Here is a 23,021-nt window from a genome sequence, read left to right as displayed (position 1 = left end):
AGTGTTAAAGAGCTTCATGGACATAAGCTTTATTGTTTTGTTAATAATGACGAAAATTCAGTCTTGTAAAGTCCCATACAGGTAGATGTGCAATTGATCACCTGTTTGTCTGTGGTTTACCTTGAGTTGGTTCCGAAAACAATATAACAAGGGCTCATCTCTTGAACAAATTAGGATATTTAAAAGATAAATAAGCTACGGTTATTGTTGTGAATAGTTTGATTCTTCAGCAGCTGGGGACATACTGGTGTGAGAGAGACATCATTTTGCAATGTTTTTTGCAAAGGTTTTGAGTTGCAACTATTGGATTTCAGCAATTGTTGGTGTTTGTGTGCATGCTAATATGTGACAGCATTATGGGTGTTTTATGCGTGTATTTATATGAGCGTGTTCCCGCAGACAGGAAAGGATGCGGGACTGTCTGTGTTTACGATAAGCTCAGAGAGCGCTGGAGGAGCCCAGCAGAGAACAAGACTGCTGGATCTTGGTATACACTCACACACACACGCACACACACACAAACACAGTTTGTAAGCACTGCTGCCTGGAGGAAGCAATAATGTTAGCATGCTTCCGGAGTACCAGATCTCTCTCTCCAGAGAGCGTGGCTGTCTCGTCCAGCTCAGTGGGAGAAAGAGAAGATACTGTACAGCAAAAAACTCAATGATACAATGCTTTGAAATAACATTTGTGAATTAGTCAATAAATACATTGATGCATGGACAACAACTGCATGGAGCACATTCAATGTTACCGGTGAGGTGTAATGCAATGGATGTAATTAGTGAACTGCAGGTAATAACATCAAAATTTTATATACATATTAAAAAAAAAAATATCAAGGAAAAATGACATTTTATTTACCTTTTGGAGTGATGTGACTTGAGCTAGTTATGCCCACAATCCCAAGCGAGAGTAGCCTCGCTTAGCCTAGCCTAGCCTAGCCTAGCCTAGCCTAGCCTTCTTCGTATTTCTTGATTACCTCCAGCTTTGTTTCCATATATATCATCTTCTTACTTCTGTCTTTAACATCACTAGCAGTCTTGTGACCCATAGCTAACCAATTAAAATTTGAATTAAGCACTAAAATGCACAACAGATACGATATTGTAAGCACTCACACGAGATCAAGCCTTTAGCATATCTATATTTTAGTGAAACCATCTTAGTGACACCATGACGCCGACCAATAGCAGATCAGCATCTTCGGGATGCCCTGACGCCGACCAATAGAAGACCAGCGTCTTAGTGACACCAACCAATAGCAGTCCAGCATTTTAGACGCATGTAGTGACATATGAGCGTAGTTCAACTTGCAGAGTCATACACTGACCGCCAAGTCTGAATTTTGCAATTGCTGTTGATGCCATAAAGCGGGAAAAATGCCGTAAAGAGGGGACAAAAAAAATGTAGTATTCCACTTCATAACGTGAAAAAAAGGTAACCCAGGGACACCGTAACCTGGGGGTCCACTGTTCCAGAATTTGACCCGAAAATTTGTCGGTCAAAAAATTTCATACAGCGTACATATTTGTCATTGGAAAATCAGTGTAATTAATTCCACGTACACTCGAATGAATATCCCCTTCTCCCTTGGGTGTACAGTATGCGATTTGTCTTAAGCTGGATGTCACAAAACTGTTCGGACAGGAAAAGAGCAGGGGAAGACGGGCCAGCCTGTAGGGATAGTCTGCATGTCAAGCCTCATCATTTATGTATCCCACAGTGAGCCAGTGATAGTAGTGTGTCTGCTCGTCCCTTCCGTCGGCATTCGGCGGCGCTTCAATCTCTGCCTTCACTTCATCTTGCTGCTCGGTGCTTTCGCAAGCAAGCTGACAGGCACAGCTTGCTCTTTGTGTTCAAGGCGTAGCTGTGTCTCTGTGTGACAACCTGAAAATCTTTGATGACTTCAAAAAGATTGACGTTCCATATAGTTAGTGTCACAATGGTACAGTACTAGGTCTTTCGTTTTGTGTTTTAGAAATATGATCTGTAATTGACCTTTAATTGTCTCTTGGTGTTATTTAAATTGTGGTGTTACTGGATTTTATTTCCAGTTGGATGGGTCTGTTGATTTATTATGAGAGTCGGTTTACTTTAGTCGTAGGCTTGCACGCTTCGAGATCATCGAGGCACAACGCACAATCGCTAGCTCAGTGTCCTGCACTTTACTTATTATGGCTTATTATGGTTTGTTTTGATGTTTCAACTATGGCCTATGATTCCTTTCCTTACAAATATTTAAATTCTAAATTTACTATTGGATCTGAGTTTGTGACAGACTACCGTGAGTTTTGACTTGCCTTAAATTTTGGATTATTCTGCCATTGTAATGAAGAGCCTCAACAATTACCATGTTTTCTGACTGTAAGGCATACTTTTTACTAGCTCATTCATTGCCATGGATGAGAATTCTCATCTTTTAAAATTGTAATAATAATAAATCATAAAATTCTGGTCAAATATGTTTTTTGTAGAGAGGAGCTGACACCCTTGACTAATGCTTAGTTGGGCCTGCGACTTATATCCATTTGCCAGTATTTACCTTCAAATTAGGTTGCAAAAAGAATGGGCCCGAAGAATAACCCTTGAATAACCACTCACTAAAGAAAGCCAAAAATTTGTTTAACGTATTTAAACCAGTTAAGCATACCCAATCCCTCAGCCTGTCGCTAACAAAGTCATGAACTGTGGTTTTGAAAGCATCTGTTGAACATTGAGACTGGTTGCTGACATTTTTTTTCTCAGAATGTCTTGACACAAAGTGAATCTAAGAAATTGTCCAATTGTTCCTAAGAATAGAGGGGTCATGATGAGTATTATTAAAAAAAAATTCTTAGAAGTGGTTTAACAATCACTTGCTTGAAACCAAGTGTGATGCAACCAAAAAAGTTAAGACATTGATCATCAAGAGCCAAAAAAAGACAGATCTTGCAAAATGTTTTTCGAGCAATAGTCTACTTTTTTGGCCATTTCAGAAGTAAATTTTAATATTTTGTCTATAATTCATTTGACAACATTTTCAGTTGCTGACAGAGCATTATATCACCTCTGCTTAAGGCTAATGACCAATCTTAGACCAAATGTTGGTCAATTGACGTTTTCTGTGATTGGTTGTTACCTGAGCTTTCATCACATGTGATGTCGTGTTCAATTGACAGTAGACATGGGACAATATCAGATTCGATGGGATGGCAGGATATCCTCGATGCAAAAGTTACAGCTTCAAAACATGTCATTTTTAATCTTTTTTGATTAAAAAAATAAAAAAATAAAAATTCCAAATCTGTTTTTGATACAACATTTTTTGGCATTCTATTTCAATAAAGTCCTTCGCAAAGTGCTGTTGTAATTGGTCGGACAATATTTTCTTCATTCCTTGAGAGGGAATCTGCTGCTTCTTTAGTAATCGTTGACATTCTTGAGGCATGAAGCACTCCCAACGCTGCAAGTCTTTGCTTGAGTGAGCTTCTGAGCTATGTTGCAGTGATGGGGGATGGAAGGCACATCATACCGTCCTTTAAATTGAATTTGCTGCTTTAACTATAATAGCATTGTACAATCATAATAGTTCACAGATCTGACATTGCCTTATTGACACTTCAATTTGTAGTTGTGCTTATTTTGCTCAAGTTTTTTTTTTTTTTTTGTATAAATTTCACAGACCCTGGTAGGAGCGTGATGAGCGCGCGCTTCCGCTTGCCTGCTGGCAGATCCTACAATGTCCGGGCGACGGAGCTGGAGCGAGACAGGCACCACACACAGGTTGTGTGCAACGTACTGCTGCTGGACAACACCGTCCAGGCTTTTAAAGTCAGCGTAAGTACTTGCTGAAATTTGCTTCAGCTTGGGGATGCTACCAAGTCCTTCCAGTACAATTTACACACACACACACACACACACACACACACACACACACACACACACACACACACACATATATATATATATAAATATATATAGATTTTATAGGAGGGGGGGGGGTGAAAAGCAGTGATAGAGGAGAGAGACGATGTTCAGTTTGAATGTCTGCATGTCTGTATTTTTCACATTTACAACCAGTGGAGCTTTACAATGAAATGACGTCAAATTTGGTTGTGAATACTATTACAGCAGTCTTAACAACCAGATGTGCTAAGACATTTTTCCTCCTTTGTGCCTTTTGTAATTTGCCTGTCAACAATGCCTACCTCGTAAAGGAAAATCTCGTTGTGACTCACAAAACATGCGCAATTCTTGTAACGACATTACTCCAAAATTACAACACAATACATATTGTTACATTAAGAAACGTGTACTATGTTTACTAGACATAAATAATAAAAATATGTATTTAATATTTGGTACATTAAGAAACGTGTACCATATTGACCACATATAGATAAACAAATAAATAAATAAACACAGTTGTTTTTTTTTCAATTGTACTCCAAAATTACAGCTCTATATTTTCCCCACTGAACCTAGTAAATAAATCAATACTTCAATATTTGATACATTAAGAAATGTGTACCATGTTTGCTACACATTAATAAATAATAACGTTCTTATCATGTCACTGTGCCTGTGTCATTAGTAAGCTATTTTTAAGGCAAACATCGCCAGCCTAATCTTTTCAGAGGCGGCTTGTTAGTCAACTCTGCAAGCGCTAATGATACCGTACCATCCATTAATGTTGACTGTGAGGCCCACTAGACTAAAATCCTCTAAAATATTGCTGATCTTTTCAAAATAACTTCAAATGTGATCACCTGTAACCCTTGCATTTATACGGACAGCACGTTTGACTAGCGTGAGCATAAATTTGTGTTTTTGATTAAAAAAAAAAAAATAGTGCTTTGGTTTGTCTTTTTTGAAGTCTGAAGGCCGTCTTGTAAGAAACAAAAATTGCACGTATGGCAGGTTAAGCGTCATAACTTGACTCGATTGGTAAAGCTTCGTCCAATTATCTACTAGAAGTGAGCGTCGTCATCAAAATCAGCTAGAAAAATAGGATTGAGCATAACATTTTTGTTGTTGGACAACCTGGTTATCCGCCCATGGCTACTCCTTATGCATCACTTCCTGTTGTAGATGTCAGGCTTGTGTGTGTCTTCGTACGGACGGAATGCACATCTGCATGTTTATTATGAAGGAAATATGCTTCGACGAAGGGCGTCACTTTGAGATCGACCTTATAGAAGTTGTTGATGCAGGTGGTGCTGGGGTGTGGTGTCAAGGCCAAGCCTACGCCTTTGGCTATTGAGCTCCAACTGTGTCTTCAAAGAGGAATAGCTCCAGGAAGGGAATTGAAATCCCCCCCCCCCCAAAATGGCATGTTAACTAAGAAAGTGCAATGTAAAATTTCATCAAGTTTTTGATGAAAGAAATGTATCTACTTCATCCTGCAGTTCAAGATTGGCTAAATAAAAATATATATTGGTTGGTCCTCTCAACCGCTCAGCTTTCTGCTCACGATCCCCCGCAATCCCCCTTCCCTGCATGGAGCTGAATGAATGACTCGGTCTCTGTCAGTGTCATTGATCAGACCCCTGCAGCCGCAGTAACTTCCTGGAAAGACCAGCCATCCTGAGAGCCACAATACTTCTATTGATCTGAGCTTTGACCGGCCTTCATTCTAATGACCAGTGAAAATCCAGAGGCACTTGCTTATTGTCATGGAAACAGAGGCGTCAGAGGTGAAAGTGGGGGCGGAACGCGCATATACACACGCATTGTACAGATGGAGCCATCCGTTGGACCTTGCATTAGGACTTCCAACGGTTCTTTCTAGAGTGTGGCCTCCTCTGTTGTGCCTGTTTGAAAGCGTAGTCCGAACCAAAGGCAACTATTGTAACAGGCCTTGTTTAGCGCTGCAAATCGCCCTGGTTGCAGCGTGCAAGGTGCGGCTCAATGTTGAGGTGGCGCTAAATGTTCGACTCCGCCCATGCGAATTCTTGACTTTTTTTTGTCAACCATTTACTCAACTTATAGATATGTGTGCATGGCTATACAATACGATATACTCACCATTCTGTTTGTTGAAATTATTTCATTTAACTTAGGTACGTTAAAAGATTTAAATTCTATGTTTTTGGCAAAGGAGAGAATAATAATAAACTGTTTCCCAAGTAGAATTATTTCAGTGTTGTAGTTGTCGCCTCAGCCTTCGTCAGCATTTTGAAGCACATAAGTCCTCTTCGCAGTAATTGCCGCTAATTACCTTCATCAGGCTATTGTCGTAATCGCCCCGTCATGTGATGTCAATGAAAATTCCAGAACGGCTAATAGACAGATTTGCTGATTAGAGATTTTGCCCGGCTCTTGTTGCCAAGAACCGTTTGAGTCCGGTATTCACTGGTGATTATGAAGCGTGTTACACAAACTTAAAGTCAGTTCATTTTCACGCAAGTTGTCCTTAAAGACGAGCCCCACGGCGTCATCTTTTCTTTCCCCTTGCAGTTGGGATGCCCTCTGTCACCGCGCACGTCGTCTGCGTCTCGTCTCGCGCTCTCACGCATGGAGACACTATTTGTGTCAGTGATTGTGGTGGACTGATGAAGAGAACCACAAAGAGCGTCTGTCTCATTCAGCAGCATCGTCAATCACTCCTTTGCTCTCGGCTGCTCACTTTTGTCTTTTTTTTTTCTTTCTCTGTGACTATCTGTCTTCATACTTTCTCTCAGTTTATGCGCAACTACTATACGCACAATATCCTGCTTGCCCTTGTTGTTTGTCTTGTCTTCCTCTTCCCGGAGTTTCCGTTTGATGTCACGCTTAGTTCCAGCCCGTCGTCGGAGTTTGCGTTCAAAGTTTGTTGGGAAAAAGAGCAGAAAGAATTTGTGGACATGCTCGCCCTTGTTCTTGCCCGGGTGTTAACAATGCACGACTGTTCGCTCCCTTTGCAGTTTCCTCTCATGCTTTTCGAACCGACGCGTTTGTTCCAACACATATACATGGAGTGGCGGAGGCTTCCCTGTGAACGAGAAATAAAAAGGAGCCCTGAGCGCTTGCACATCTGATTTGGGAAGCTGCTTCAGACGGCGTGGAAGCAGAAAGCATGCCTATGAATAGCCTGAAAAAGGGAAGGAAGCCTTTGTGGAAATGTGTTTGATGCAAATAGTTTGCCATCTTATACTAACAGCTTTCAAAGTGAGAAATATTAAATAATAGATGAACAATACATTCATTGAAAGAAACCCTACTGATGGCAAATGGCAGGCAGTATAATTTATTATTGTCTGTGAAGTCTCCCTGCTGTATTCATAATTTCCGCACTATATGGCACACCGAATTATAAAAGGCACCTTTTGTTTTAAAACTGCTATCATATGTAGGGTGCACTGCATTATAAGGCACATAGAATAGAACTACATTAGTAGCTAGGTTTGTGTTATGCATTCACTGGATTCAAGATTCAATTGTTGTTCTTTTCATCCCCGAGCAGCAATGCATTTTTAGAAAAAGGGAAAATGTTGGCGTCAACTTTTACATCTGTTTTGTAAAATTATAGTGTAAAGTTCAGGGTGATTTCAGGGTAATCTGCAGGTATTAAAAATTTAAATGAAAATTTTAACTATAGCTCGCGAGGGTTTCATACATTAAAGGGACAGTGTGTGAGATTTAGACCGTTTTTCAAAAAAGGAACAAATTAAATCATTGTAAATATCAAAAACTTGCAAATGAATGTGCTCTTAATCACCAACAGTATGTTTTAAATAGAATGGTTGGTCTAGTTATCATAAAATTATATTACATGGCGCATGGCACTTCTCCAGAGGCGGCCATGTTTGTTATAGTGGTAAATGCAGTACCTGCAGCACCTCCTGCTGTCCGTAATGAAAAACTGTCTAAATCTTACACACTGTCCCTTTAAATTTGTCAAAATTTCACATATCTTTTGATGTCTGCAGATTCCCTTGTAAAGTTAACTTGGAATTTACATAAATAGTTCCTTGAGATGAATTTTAATGGTTTTAAATTTTAATTATGTGTATGTATGTCTATATATATATATATATATATATATATATATATATATATATATATATATATATATATATATATATATGAGGCCTATATTCATATAAATATTCATCAAAATACCATGTATTTATGATGATAACCGACTCAGCCGATAAGCACTCACATTATGTAAAGTCAGTCAGTCTTAAACCATTTGATCGGCCGCAATCAGCCTGCTGTCAAGAACATTTTGGAATTTTAAATTGTTCAATAAGTCAAATCATCGCAAATTTGAGAATTAGCTAATCATCAGTCTGCTGTTTAGTTTTTGGGCAGCGCATAATGTCCTACACATCCTTTGTGTCCATTGTATGCATCCTTTCATGTCTTGTAAATTGTGGACTGAAGTGAGCAGCAAGGAAAATATGAGCAGCGCACAGACTGTTAGTCACACAGTTCACATGTGCACACACACACACACACACACACACACAGACACGCTGGGCTAATAGACGGCCGGGGATCCTTGCGGCCCGCCATATCACCGAGCAAACTGTCAACTCTGTCCACGTGTGCCTTGTGCGCACGTTCACAAACTCGCGCGTGTTCACGGTCACACACTGGGCTGTTAAGTGTGTCGCAAGGGAAAAGAGAGCGAGCGGTGGAAGAAAGCAGTAGGTTAGTGAATGTGTGCCTGTTCTCCCTTGGGAGCTCTGATGGTGTGGTTACACTCTCACACTTGATTTTAGCAGGATTAGATGTGAATTTTATTTCACACTTGGTTCCACAGTTTATCTTCTCACTCTTATTACTCCTTCTTTGACGTATGGTTATGCTAAAGACGAAATCACTCAACTGACAACTACTGTACTGTACATGGCACCATAGTGATAATACAATGGGGTTGCATTGTCTGATTTAAAAAATAAATACTTTGCTTCAAATGAATGCCTTGTAGGTAAAAAATGATAGTATACTATAGTATAGGTAGTATATAATATAATATATATAATATAGATAGTATAAAATATCGGCGATGGACCATCAAGTTTTTTTGTTTTTTTTTTGCAGGGCTGATACAGATAATTAGTTGTCAACTGATATTTGGAGTCAATATTCATTTTCAGGAAAAACAGAAAAACATTGTAAAATTTGGGAAGAAAAAAATACAAACTCCTTGCAAATACAAATTTAACTTTGTGGAAATTACTTTAAACATTAACTTATTGAACTTCAGATTTGCATCATATTTATTTGTTTGTTTTCTTTCAAATGAAATTTAGATCACGTATTTGTAAAACTCTAGCGAAAAGTGTTACCGAGTGGTAAACTTAAATCAAAACGTAAATCTCTCAATAATTCCCTGTGATTGTTTTCTCGAGTAAATCAAGCGCTCCAAAATTTCAAAATTTCTCTGTGAAGTTAAAGTTAGTTAACTGCTCCATTATCAGCCACCCCAATTTTAAAAATGCAGATGCAGACTATCCGTATAATATATTTGCTTCATATCAATTTCATGAAGTTTCATGAATGCATCTTTTCAAGTTTTATACTAGACTATCTTATAATTCATCGCAATCTCTCCCAAGTTCTGTGTAAACTCTTAAAAGAAGTTTTTGAAAAGTTGCAATTTTTACTGTACGCATCAGTGTAGTATTACCAGCGCTACACTTACGACAACAGTATCCCTCAGGCTGCGCTTCCTTCTTTATACATGTTCTCGCTAATTGTTGATGAATGAATTTATCTTTGTGAACCTAAATATCCCAGACAAGTATGGGGGGGAAAATGCTCTTTCCAGCTCCATAGTTTGATTCAACATGGCACTTGCAGTGAAGTTCCACTGACTTAGATATGATTTAATTAGTTCCTCCCTCGTCTTCGTAGCCTCCTTGACTCTCTTGCGAAGTTTTACTTGAGGAGTTTGTTAATGGCGACAGACGAGGATGTTCCTCAGAGATCTGCAAAGGAATGCGTGTTTGCTTTTTTTTTTTGTTAAAGCTGATGTTTGTTGTGTCCCAATTTTGCAAACATGTTTTGAACTTCATCTTCCTGCTTTGTGTCCTTACGTGCAGAAGTCTGATCATGGGCAGGTCTTGCAGGACATTGTCTTCAAACACCTGGAGCTGACTGAAAGAGACTACTTTGGCCTGCATTTGGCAGATGACTCTTCAGATGTTCCGGTCAGTATCATGTTTGGGTAACCCAGAAGTGTGTGTGTATATAAGGATGTTTGTGGCATGCTAGTACAAACAACAACGTTTACTGGATATTGCTGTTGAGATTCATTCTGTTTTGCTATAGTTTTTACATTGATGCCAAAGTGTTGGTGCGTCTTATACTCAGTAACATAGAACATACCAGGATTTGAAACAAACATTAAGGGTGCGCATCTATACACAGGTGTCTCCTACGGGGAATCAAGGTAGTTTAGCTATAAGTTGGTTCATGTTCCAGTTTACTTGCTTTTCAGTTCGAAAGAAAGCTGTACTGTTCCTGTCACGGCATTGAACTAAAAGCATTCAATTAGATTTGCTGATACCTGCAGGAACCCCGTTAAAATTTCATGTACCCCCGAAGTGCCTTCACGTATCCTCAGAGGTGCACGTACGCCTATTTGAAAACCACTGAAACCATCAGTGACAAACATTTATCTATTATATTTATGCAGTATCCACGTTTGTTTGTATTGTTACATACAGAGTTTGCATATTTCTGATAGTTGTGGTTTTTGTGTGTGTAAGTGTGTGTGCGTATGTTTGGCCAGTGGTGAATAATTTAGTGGATGTAGTCATGCTGTGGAAGCGTTATGGTGTCTCTAAGTGTCTCTCAATCAATATTTTACAGCGCTGGCTGGATCCCAACAAGCCCATCAGGAAGCAGTTAAAAAGTAGGTGAAATCCACAACATAGCACTTTAACCAAGCACCGCAGACCGTTTTCCAGCAGTCACTCAATGCTAGCTTCTCCCGAGTTGACCCGAAATTCAGAATTCATCAGCTGGTTAAAGTCGCAATCTGTAGTCCCACTTTAGCCGAGCGAATGCTGCAAATCTGCTCTCCACCTCCAGCAAAATTACCCAGTCCACATGATCTGTGTCGTCAAATGTTAAATCTGCCTTAAGCGATGATTAAACTCCATTTCAACTCTGCTCTTATATTTGCGAGTAATTTAGATTTTGTAATGTCAAGCTCTGAAACAATCAAGCTCTATCGCTTTTGATATACAGTAGTACTATTTGAGATGTGCAGTCCTGCAGCACTGCTTGAACTTTATTTCAACTGTGGGGATTTTATTGTCTCATCAAAGAGCGTTTTATGTGTAAGCGTGCTTGTTTTATACTTTTACCCTGTTTGTCATCATTTATCTTCAGTATTGGGAAGCAGCGTTGGGGAATGTACAGTGCTTAATCTCACTATCTGAATGATGGATTCACTATACCGGGAAATTGGCTTCGGTCCCATTTTGCAGCGGGGGAAAAAAAAGCAAAACCAATAAAATAATAACCAATAAAAAATAGTTTATTGTGGCATATCGCTGAAAGCATACCCAAATTTCTCAAGTTATTAATTTTGTTCTCCATTAAGTGGGTATGTTACTTCACAAAAGACTGACTAATCTTCCTGTTAAAAATGGCAAAAGAATTATGATGGGTTTTTTTTCTCCCTCCCTGATAATTTATGTAATTTTAAATGTCCGATTGAAACCCTCAATATCGCCGTGTTGTGATATGGTAACTGAACCTCCTTATATCTATACTCTACCCACTTAGCTTTTAGGTTAAATCAGTCAAATGCATGACACCATCATAAGCATCTCGTTTAGTCGTTAAGCTCTTCTTCCCCTCCGACCGTTTTGTTCACTTTCCCCAGGAGGTTCACCACACAACTTGAGCTTCAGAGTCAAATTTTTTGTGACTGATCCCAGTAAACTTCAGGAAGAATACACACGGTAAGACCTTGTGTTTGTGTGTGTGTGTGTGTGTGTGTGTGTGTGTGTGTGTGTGTGTGTGTGTGTGTGTGTATATATAGAGACATAGAGACCGACAACCCAAATTTGGACATAGCTGTAGTCTCGAAATGGTCACTGGTCGTAATCATTGTATAAGGGTGAGCATTGGTGTTCTTGTGTGAATAATAATGCATCAAAACCCCCAAGTGTCCTTCCTGTTGCGGCGATCATGCTGTTCAATCATCAAGTTATTTTTTTTTCCCTTCAGGTACCAATATTTTCTCCAGATCAAGCAGGATATATTAACCGGAAGGTGAGTTTGACGGCTTTTTGGCTTTTGCAGTTATATCTCATTCTTGTTTTACGGTAGCACCAGAAATATTTTTCCTCACATAGCACACAGAGTGGAATCTCCCATGTTTAAAAAAAAAACAAAACAGTGATCTAGTTTGTGCAGGCCCAAATCTAAATTCTGGCTGTGTACAGTGTATGAGTATGTTTACGTGTATGCCTGTGTGTGTGTGTTTTCTTTCGGTCTCCAGATTGCCCTGTCCTCACAACACAGCTGCACTCTTGGCTTCCTATGCTGTTCAATGTAAGTAGTGCTCCCTGGATACACTCACTCTTCATTATGATTGAAATCCAATTCATTAAACCTCTCTTTATGTACACACACAGTAAAAAGTAATGGCAGTGGTTGGTTCACTGCCCTTATGGCTACTGCTCACAAGCCATTACTATTCAATTAAGCTGCGGTCTGTTATTAATGGCGCTGCATGTGAAAATGCAGCATGGGGGAGAGCACAGTTTGAAATCTTCACCTATATATATATATATATATATATATATATATATATATATATATATATATATATATATATATATAATATAGACTGTACACACAGTGTATGCATATAAGTGTACAGCAAAATAGTTAAAATATTTTTTTTGGTACGTACTTTTTCAGGTGTTAGTATTCCCCCCTTTTTATTACACAACATTTTATCGCAGGGAGGCTCCGACGTACTATACTGCAGGTTGTTTATCTGTCAGCTGTTTATGATGCGCTGAAGCACGGGAATCCATCAGAGTTGGTTTGTGCTCATCTGCCTGTGGATCATAGCCTCCTCGCCCCTCCCCACTTGTTCTGATTTTGTGAGCTTGCACACTATATAGGTCAGAAAGGAGATTTGGCCTACTGCGCCGACATCGTGACACTGCCTCTTTTTACTGGGAACAACCCAAACACACTCTGTGGCTCAATTCTCACTTCACTCTGTGCCAGCCAGATTATGCAGATAAATGTTTGCTTTGGGAAGAAAAGAGCTGGAAGCAGCTGCATATGCTGCTAATTCAGCACGCTCTATTCATGTGCCAGTACTAATCAAACTAAATCCCGCTTAAAGCCTCGTTCTCAAACGCCATAAATTTATGTTGTTTACCATTTACAAAATGCTATCGGAAATCCTCAGCATCCCATTAAAGTGGGGCACATTTGTTTTACAAACTTGGAATGAATAGCGTTAGCTTCTGTCGCTTTTGTCTACAAAGTTTTGTCCACATTGTAATAGAGGCACTTTGAAGGATATACTTTTCGTTCAGTATACTGTATGTATATTTCACATTTGAATTATCGGTCGATACTTTGCTGTGATAAGGGTGAATATGTAAATCTTGAACATCCAACTACGTACATCATGATGAGAATGCGTTTTGAATTGTAAATAGTGATGATGCAACTATGATGTTTTACAGAAATAATTTTGCTCAGAGTGGGCCTCATTAGAGTTAAAATCAAAACTGGATTATGTGCATGTAGAAGATGTTTGTTACATGTATTTTTTAAATTTTGTGTAGTTCCACTTAGTGAGCAGTCTCATTAGCTTGCACCAAATGGTGGATCTGTGGTGTGATTTTTACAACAGTGTCAGGATTTGTGTCAAAGGTGTTCAATGGTGAAGCAGGCACTAAATTACCATCAGCACATATAAATCTATCAGCCGAAATGGAGAGCTTAACAGCTTGTTTATGCTTTGCTGCTCATTATTGAAAGCCTGAGCTGATGCTGGCTGAACTGAACCGTGTTAAAGTAATAACTGCAACCAACACCGTTCCAAGATTTCAGCTATCCACTGTACATGGATTTCTCCCTGGAGTTATGTGCGCATCAATAAGCGGGTGGGCTGGAATGGATTTATTTGTCAATATGCTTAGGCTGCAGACATGTAGGTTAGTCCAGGGACTACTTGAGCGAATTGATGCTTTTGAACTTCAAGTGCGAGCTATCCAGCTAATGGCTTTGGGAATTTGATCCGCGCTGCCTTCCTAGATTTTATGAAAAGGAGAGAGAAAACGAAACAATTTCCCCCCTGACGTTTCTCTTCATGTGAAAATGAAGGCTTGCATACTTTTGATATTTAGGTCTTTGTCTAAATCAAAGAGTTAACATTGCTTTGTTGTTGAATTATGTTAATTCCAAGATATTAATAATACCTGATGTAAAGTTATTGAACCTGTTGTCCTGGAAGAGTCTGTATTGTTAAAACTGCCAATTTAATATTTTACAAAGCAAATTATTTGTGATCTAATGCCTGTATTGGATTCCTTTCTTTTTTTTTGTCTAGTTCCTAGTCCATAGTTGCCATCTGAATTGAGCGGAAAAGTGCCTAATATATAGAAAATGTGTGTAATATTGTATTAAGCACTTTACATTTAACCACAATCTCAAGATCCATGTCACACTTTATGTTGTAGCTGAATTGGGGGACTACAATGAGACTGAGCATCCTCTGGGCTATCTCTCCGAATATTGTTTTATCCCCAACCCACCTCAAGACTTCCATAAAGAGGTTGCCAAGCATCACCAGCAGCACAGGTAAATGCAGAGAGGAAATCTGATCAGGTTTTTAGGTATTATATATTATATTTTTAGGAATTATATACAGATAAAGTGTTGTAATTCATGTTTTCTTTCCATCTGACAAGGGATTATTCGATATATATAAGAGCATTTGTAACATTAAATCTGCCTTCAGTTTAACGTCCACAGATGCTCTCACTAGCTCATGTTACACCGTTGCTTTATGTGACATTCCTTCAGCCATTACACTGTCTCAGTGCCTACTTTTTTGTTTTGTTTTCCTCTGGCTCTTCCTCTCCTTCACCATATGTCTTGTTCATTAACACACACGCACACACACACTTATCCTTCCTACAATGTCACCACGCCTCCCCCCTCTCTCCACCATCACTGATCCTTGCCTGTATTTTTACTCGACTCTTTGTCTCCCCCTTCTCCCTCCCAGTGGTCTATCTCCTGCCCAGTCGGAGTTTAATTATCTGAACACAGCACGCACGCTAGAGCTCTACGGGGTAGAGCTGCACTATGCAAGAGTAAGTAAAGTTTGATCTGCTAATTCCTGCGTGTGTGCTTGGTTTTCTGTTATCTGGAATTTTGCGCTCCTGAGCAAATGGCACACGGCCTGTTAGACAGTCATTGTACAGTATGTCTGCCCCTTGTGCTCTGTGTTCATTCATAAAGAAAGTGAACCCCTTGCTGTCGTTAACACCGATGTTTAGCTTCTAGCAGCATGACTTATAATGCAATACTTGTTGTCTCAACTGAGTAGTCACGTGTGTAAGGCATCAAAACAGTGTTGCAATCATGTGATGATGAGCACTTTAGACAAAGCGAGGATGAATGGATGGATTCTGATTTACACAAGTACCGCTTTGCTTTGCTGCTCTATTCTTGAACTGAATGTAGCTGTTGCTACAAACCTTACAATGATCAACTCCAAGGATGAAATACTCTAAATCAAATGGAGTGTCATGACACAGACTTTTAAGTTGTGGATAAGATGTCCAGTGGCAATATAAAAAGCCTCCATTTATTTGTCAGAGGCCATTCTTGTCGGAATAGCTCTCCCGAGTTACTCAGCCCGAACCCACGCAAAGTTGTTGTCCGATTTGTGTTTTCGCTCATGAGCATCTGCTCTTGTTTTTAGTCAGGTGTATACACACAGAGGCGGCTTTGTTTCCACCACTAAATTGTAGCTTTGAAACAGTGAGGAAACCTGTCCCATTTTTTTTTTCTCCCATCTGCAGGCCTTCTCCATATTTGTCTTTTACACTTGGTATTTTTGCCTCAACAAACATGCTTTGTTTCCCCCCTTTTTTTTCCAGGATCAGAGTAACACAGAGATACTCATTGGGGTGATGTCTGCCGGCATTGTTATTTATAAGAACAGGGTACGGATCAACTATTTCCCATGGTGAGTGACACAAACACACCATAATAATAAGTCCATTTGTTGTGATTGTAGGAGTTAAAAGTAGTTTGAAAGTCCAGATGTTTAAATTCATTCTTGATTAGAATGCACATGTCGAGTATACTGATTTTGAAAGTCAAGATGTTGGGATATTCCAATTCCTTTTTGGCATAGGCAGGGAGAAATTTTCAAATGGCGACAGCATGCTTTCTTTTTGTGACTCTGATGATGAGGTCACCCTAACATCTGGGATAAGCATGGAGGGTAATTGAGTCACCAAACCCAAGTGGTGTTTCATATATTTGTATATATAGATTATTCTCCAAGAATCCTGATGCTACCGTTCTTAATTTATGAATGTCACACTCACCAGTGACCTTGGATAAAAATTGCATTTTTTTTTGTCCCATAGTTTGCCAAAAAGGCCCAAATGGAGCATACTGTATTGTTAGATGTAGAATTTTGGGTATATAAAGGCCCAGGTGGGGGTGAGAACAGATTGCATTTTTACTTAACTTAGCAGTGATCGAGATCATAAGGTCAGCAGACATCTGGGCCGGGCATGAAGAGTCATGAAGCTGCTAAACTGGATTTTTCAACATTCCATATATTTATATTCGCAGACCAAGTTTCTACAATCTTGTGTTGAGTCTGAGACTGGGCACACACCTGTGACCTTGGATGAAAATTTTGTCATGAAGTCTCTTGGGAACATCTTTTGCCCGGTGTCAACTAGGGTACACTCCCCTCAGAAAGCTAAGTGTGATAGAAAATAGATGGATGAGTGGTTACTTGGCAGGATCCATTACCCTTGGCTATATTGACACTTCTGTGGTTGCGCATGCTCACTATCCCTTCCCTGACCCGTTGTGACCATTGCACTCTGTTGGTAGTCGAGGCAAAGTTGTTGAAGAAGGTTAGAGTGGTCATGCTTAATCAGATAATATTTACAACACAAGCTCCTTCATTCAGTGGGATGACTGCCCAGATTTTTGCCTTATAATCATGAAGAAACCTGTAAATTGACATCGCATCTGAAAGACATCATGGTTTGTTCAAGCACAATGCCGCAGGATGACTCAATATGAATCAGCTAGCCAACAGATTGAAATACACTTTCTGGGTGCTCCACAGCAAGGATAGCGCCTCTACCCTGTTACGTTCTGTGGCCAAGAGCGGAGAACCTGCCAAATATTAGAAGTGTGTGTAGTGGGAACAGTGCTTTGTTAGAAAAATCTAATTCCTTTGATTTATTCATACTGGGCACTCTTTACTGTTGAAGATCATTCCTGGCAACTCCTCTTGACCAGTTTTTTGGTCTGTGCAATTGGGCTTTAGTTTGACTGAGGGGGGAAAAAATATTAGACACACACCCCCACCCCCCACCCCCACAGAAAGAGGGCCGCTAAATCAGAGGATCAAACGGTAGTTGTTGATTAAACACCACCTGAACTGCCTCCAGGAATCCTTGGTGCTGAGAAATGTACTGAGGGATATTCTGATAACCTCTCACATAGTAGTTGGCGTGTCTATTACCATTTAACCCACTCTTACCCTATCTTTTTTTTTAGTTTGATTAATCAATAGTTTTTTTTTTCCTTCAAAGAACTGGCTTTGGTGTTGTACTAGATTTTTCTGAAGTCTTGAGACATGTTCTCGCTACTTGTTCTGTCTAGAATACGTGTGCAGTTTTAGAGCAAGTGACGAAGCACTGTTAGGCTTCATTTAAAGTCCCTTCGATGGCAACCCCAACAGCTGTCCTTGGGCATTTGGTGGGAGTCTCCCATTTCAGTGCAGTGGTTGTGGTTGTGTCAATTGTTTTATTGAAATTAGGGATGTGTCCACCTGCTATGAACTTTATCACTGCATTTCTTTGAGAGACGATTTCTTTTGAATTCAAAACAAGGTTAAAAGACCCTTTCAGAAATTTTTATGATCATTACCGTTTCTCTTAGCAGTGAAAAGCCAAACAAATCAGGCACACTTAGATGGGCATGACTCATGCTCAACCTCGGCATGTGTGTGTGCTTCTGCGCGCGCCTGTGTGTGCATGTGAAATATATTTAGCAAGGGGTGATGAGTCAGAGAGGCACTAGAGCTCTAGGAAGGAATTATATGTTACTCTCCAGCTCATCAGCACACCTCTTACTGTGCGCACTCGTCTGATTTGAATTTAAGGTTACAACCTGACTTTGTAGCAGCAAGATAAGGTGATATTGTAGAATAACGAGAAAATGACTGGGCAATTCCCTGGTGCAATTTTGGTAACGACCCTTACAGCACACCAGTTTTTGGTTTGAGTTTGGTCATGTGATGTTCACAACCTACGCTGTGATTGCATTGTAACGTATCCAACATTCGCAGTAAAACAATTCACATTAACCTTTTTCGAAATTCAGCGAGCTCATGCCTAATGTCTCAGTCGAAATGATTGAAGTGATATGCATGAGACTGTAAGATTGAGTAGATGGCCGAACATCTTCTGGTCGATGACTAAACGGTCTATGCCCCACCTGCTGTATCTCTTCTCCCATTCACCTTCGGCGTGCAACTGGAATGAACTGATGTCAATCCAGACTATTTACAGTATGATTCTGCTACACAAGTAGGACATGGGATCATTTAGTCATTATGGCATACAGTGGAGGTTCTAATTCTCTGCAGGGTCTGTGCCCACCATTATGCACAGTGGGGTCTGAGGTTATGGGTATAGCTCTTTACCACGAAACCAGACTCCCCCTCCCTGCATTTTGCTTAAAAATAAAAAAAAACAACAACTTGTAACTGATTTATTTTAAGCACTGTGAAACCTGATGTGGCGTGCCATGTTGCACTGATCCAAATCTGCTACACTACTTAAAGGCTTCTTCTTTGGCTCATGCTTCTTTTTGAGGGTAATCCTCCCCGCAGATAAACATTTGATTTAGTGTTTTACTGAAATATGACCACTGACCAGCCTTGAAATAACAATGAAGTTCCAAAAGCATTCTTTTTTTTTTTTACAGTGGACAAATGAACACTAACCTCTTGTCGATTCTTTCCCCCAGGTTGAAAATAGTGAAAATTTCCTTCAAGTGCAAACAGTTCTTCATCCAGTTGAGGAGAGAGGCAGTAAGTGTCAAAAGATTCAAAAAAAGAATTGTTTCATTGCTCCTTTGAAAGTGGAATATCGGTTACGGCCACCTGCTGGTATGGAGCAGTAATGCAACCCATGTCATGAACCTTCATCTTTCTGCTACGTTGCATTTTCTTTTGAGCTGTAAACTTGTTCTTTTCATTTGCCTAAGGAGCCTCAATGTTAAAATGTTACACTTGGTAAATATTGACACGTTCTTTCTTTGCTTTGGGCAAAAGAGATGAAATACATGTCACCAGTATTTGACATTACCAGTAATCTTCCGACTTTTTCCATCTCCGCAATCTTCTCAGACCGAGACCCGAGAAACGCTGCTCGGTTTCAACATGGTGAACTACCGGGCCTGTAAGAACCTGTGGAAGGCCTGCGTGGAGCACCACACCTTCTTCCGACTGGAACGGCCCATCCCGCCGCAGAAGAACTTCTTTTCCCATTACTTCACCTTAGGCTCAAAGTTTCGATACTGGTACGAAGAAGCAGGAGGCATTTGAGTTGACTTCACGGCCGGGTTTTGACAAATGGAGGTGTACATGCATTATTTGAGACGCACATTTGTTTTATAGGCTAAAACACTTGATGGCTTGAGGGCACCTTTGCATGCTACCTTCCCCCAAAATATCACAGCTAAATTATTCATGTTTAACCCAAAAAGGGATTTTCAACTTCTGTTTGTTCCACATAGTGGGAGAACGGAGGTACAGTCTGTACAGTACGGCAAGGAGAAAGGCATCAAGGACAGAGTTTTTGCTAGGTAATCTTCCCCAGTTTAGCCAAATCAAACTGTACACGGCGCCTGTTGTACTTTTTGACCTAAGTTCGAGTCGGTTCAATTTGCAGCTGAATTGTTTGTTCTGTGCAGATCTCCTAGCAAGCCTCTGGCCAGGAAGGTGTTGGGGGGAACTGACTGGGAGACGGTGAGCAGGAACAGCCTATCAGATGAAAGACTGGAAACACAGAGCCTGCCAACGCGCTCGCCGCCTGGCACGCCCAATCAGTGCGTACATTTTTTTTTTTTTTTTTTTTGCATTTATGGATTTTTGTTATGTTTAAAATAAATATTCGGTTACATCTAGCAATGCATAGAACAATTCAAAAAGTGTAACTCATTTAACTACGAGAAGCGAAAAATGAAAAAATAAGCGGGTTGTTTATGTAATATTCAAATTCATTTAAATGCGGAATGTAGGGTTTTCAAAGTGCAACTTTGAAAATAAATATTTTTCTTTACATGTAAATTTTATACTGTTTCACCTTTGAAATGAACTTCTAAAATACGTTCTGAATATTCTTATATGTAAAAATGAAGTTGCAAACAACTTCCAAGCCAAGGTAAAAAGCAGCTCAGTCCTTTCCTATTATCAGCGAATATGCTTGTTTTATGACCAAAGCTGGAGAAGATGGCTCTTTTCTGTACACCTCACAATTGTAGTGTATTGCCATGTTGGAGTCTCAAGCTCGTCGCGTGTGTTTGTCAGGAATTCTCTGTTTACACAAGAGGGCACACGGCTACGCCCGTCGTCTGTCGGCCACCTGGTTGATCATGTAATACACACGTCGCCTAGCTTGCCCGCCTTCTCTTCCAATCACAAGTCGGCGTCCTCCACGCAAGCCAACAGTATCAGCTTGGACTCTACCCCGTAAGTATCTTACCTTCCCGCGGAAGTTAGGCCACTCCGTTTTCTTTCCCCTTTTGATGCACATTTTGCAGCAATGCAACAAATTTCGGTTGCGTCTACCATATAAAAATAGCGCCCCCTGTAATTTTGTGGTCAAAATCAACTCATCTTTTGTTAGTCCCGCGCTGTCTAACTTCACTGCTGAGTTGACTTTTTTTTTAATGTCTGCCTGTGTCTGTGGCCTCTCCCAACAGTTCACACCCTCTCCTTGTGACACTTAACTGAGCCCTTTGGAAAGACTAACCCCTTGTAAAAACACTCATAAAATGTACTTACAGTGAGTGAGGAGGGCGGAGGGGCTTGAATAACAGAGACAGTGTTTTCAGCATGTTTTATTGTGTTTAAACAGTATAAACTATCTAGTCAGTGTTTAATAGGCCAGTGATACCGTTTCATATTGTTGACGATCAACTTATTTATTTATTTTTTTTTTGGCATTTCTGCAGTCGGCTATCTGTTAGTTTACTGTTTTGACTAATGTATGAGTTAAAAACAAAGTAAAGGCAACAAGTATCAATAATTAGTTAACAAAATTGTGTAAAATAGTAGTTTATCAGTCTGTCAATATATTTGTCTACTTCCCCACTGCATAAAGCAGCAAATGTTTACTGTAATATTCTGCTACCTTCAAAGCATGTGCACACATACACACACACACACACACACACACACACACACACACACACACACACACACACATATAGCACTGCCAAATTGTTGTTTCATTCGCTTGTTCCCGCGCCAAAATGATGACATAATCACCTGCCTTCTCATTGTCAGACGTCACATATTATCTATGGTTAGATTTTGTTCTTCGCTGACACGAGTTTACCCTTTTATCACAACGACATGTTTTAGTACAAATTACTATTATTTTTCCACATAACTAAAGAAAGCCGTTTTGAAAAATGTCACGATGAAAAAGGCAGGCTTAGCTTTCATGACCTGTCGCCTATTCATTGTCTTTAGCCTAAAGAGAAAAATGATTTTTTTTTTCATTCAAATGACGACTTAATCGGTCTATTTAACGTCGATACTTGGCTAATTTAGAAGGTTTGAATCTTTTTTTTTTTCCATCTGTTACTCATCCAATATTCTCTGGTCTGCTGTGCATTGCGGCCCTGCTGACCTTGTTTAAAGCCAGTGTGTGTGTGTGTGTGTGTGTGTGTGTGTTAAAGCACAAAGTGGCAAAAGTAACAGCAGTCAAAACAAAAGCAATAATGTTTGACTGCTGCGCTCATCTCCAAGGAGGAACATGCCCCTCGCCCTACTCGCACACACACACACACACACACACACACTGACAGTATGTGGCGCCTGGCTTTTACCCTTTGCCATGTTGCTCTTAGTAGAATTACCTGATGAACCTTTCACATTCACAACTGTCACTGTCGCGGCGATAAGCTTGCGGGTGTTTTCCTTCCTCTTGAAAGCACATTTTTGAAATGAATTCATTGTGACATAGACAACGCTATCAGCACTCTTGGGATCTTCTCACTTAATCTTTTCTTGGCCTACCTTTTTTGTTTTGTTTTTGTTTTTAAATAAATGCTTGCTTCACTTTGTAGATGAGTAATGACATTTTAATATAGTGTATCCACATAATGCAATTTTGATTCTCTTTTTGTTTTTTCCTCCCTCTGTTGCCCAGTTCTCCTGATGGTGTGGACGGGCAACCTCCCGCTCTGCCTCCCAAGCAGCTAAGCAGGAAAACATTGAGCCAGATCATTCAAGCCCACTCGCAGCAGAGCCTCTTGGACAACCACCTCAACGAAATGTACGACGTTCCTGCCAACACCGAAAAGACCACGGTCAGTCAAGGGGCGACCGGGGACGACGACAGAGCACTTTTGTATAGTGTTAACTCATTCACTGCTGTCCCAGTGATCTGAAGGCTCTAAATTGCCTCAGAGAGGAGAATGTGAATCTGAATATTTGGCTGAATGTATGTGCTCAAATTGACTGGCGACCAGTCCAGAGAACAGCAATGAATATGAAGTTGAATGGTGGTATTGGCTCTTACTGTATGTAAGTAATAAGAGTG

At 40.0% G+C, this 23,021-nt stretch overlaps 1 protein-coding gene across 1 annotated transcript in view; it reads left to right on the top strand.

Moving 5' to 3' along the window:
- Positions 1-23,021, top strand: part of ptpn4a (protein tyrosine phosphatase non-receptor type 4a) — a 46,606-nt gene that overhangs the window by 13,074 nt on the left and 10,511 nt on the right. The window contains exons 2-16 of the mRNA XM_088415297.1: positions 3,665-3,819; positions 10,020-10,127; positions 10,792-10,834; positions 11,816-11,894; positions 12,163-12,207; positions 12,437-12,489; positions 14,649-14,769; positions 15,200-15,287; positions 16,080-16,168; positions 19,213-19,276; positions 19,595-19,767; positions 19,984-20,052; positions 20,161-20,295; positions 20,777-20,938; positions 22,629-22,788. Coding sequence (XP_088271423.1) covers positions 3,682-3,819; positions 10,020-10,127; positions 10,792-10,834; positions 11,816-11,894; positions 12,163-12,207; positions 12,437-12,489; positions 14,649-14,769; positions 15,200-15,287; positions 16,080-16,168; positions 19,213-19,276; positions 19,595-19,767; positions 19,984-20,052; positions 20,161-20,295; positions 20,777-20,938; positions 22,629-22,788 — 1,527 coding nt within the window. The 5' untranslated portion in view covers positions 3,665-3,681. The remainder of the gene's footprint in view (positions 1-3,664; positions 3,820-10,019; positions 10,128-10,791; positions 10,835-11,815; positions 11,895-12,162; positions 12,208-12,436; positions 12,490-14,648; positions 14,770-15,199; positions 15,288-16,079; positions 16,169-19,212; positions 19,277-19,594; positions 19,768-19,983; positions 20,053-20,160; positions 20,296-20,776; positions 20,939-22,628; positions 22,789-23,021) is intronic.

This window comes from Hippichthys cyanospilos, chromosome 5, assembly GCF_059441005.1.
Source record: "Hippichthys cyanospilos isolate Australia breed blue-spotted pipefish chromosome 5, RoL_Hcya_1.0, whole genome shotgun sequence".
Lineage (NCBI taxonomy): Eukaryota > Metazoa > Chordata > Actinopteri > Syngnathiformes > Syngnathidae > Hippichthys > Hippichthys cyanospilos.
The sequence above is the reverse complement of the archived record's forward strand: the minus strand, read 5'-3'. Positions and strand labels throughout refer to the sequence as shown.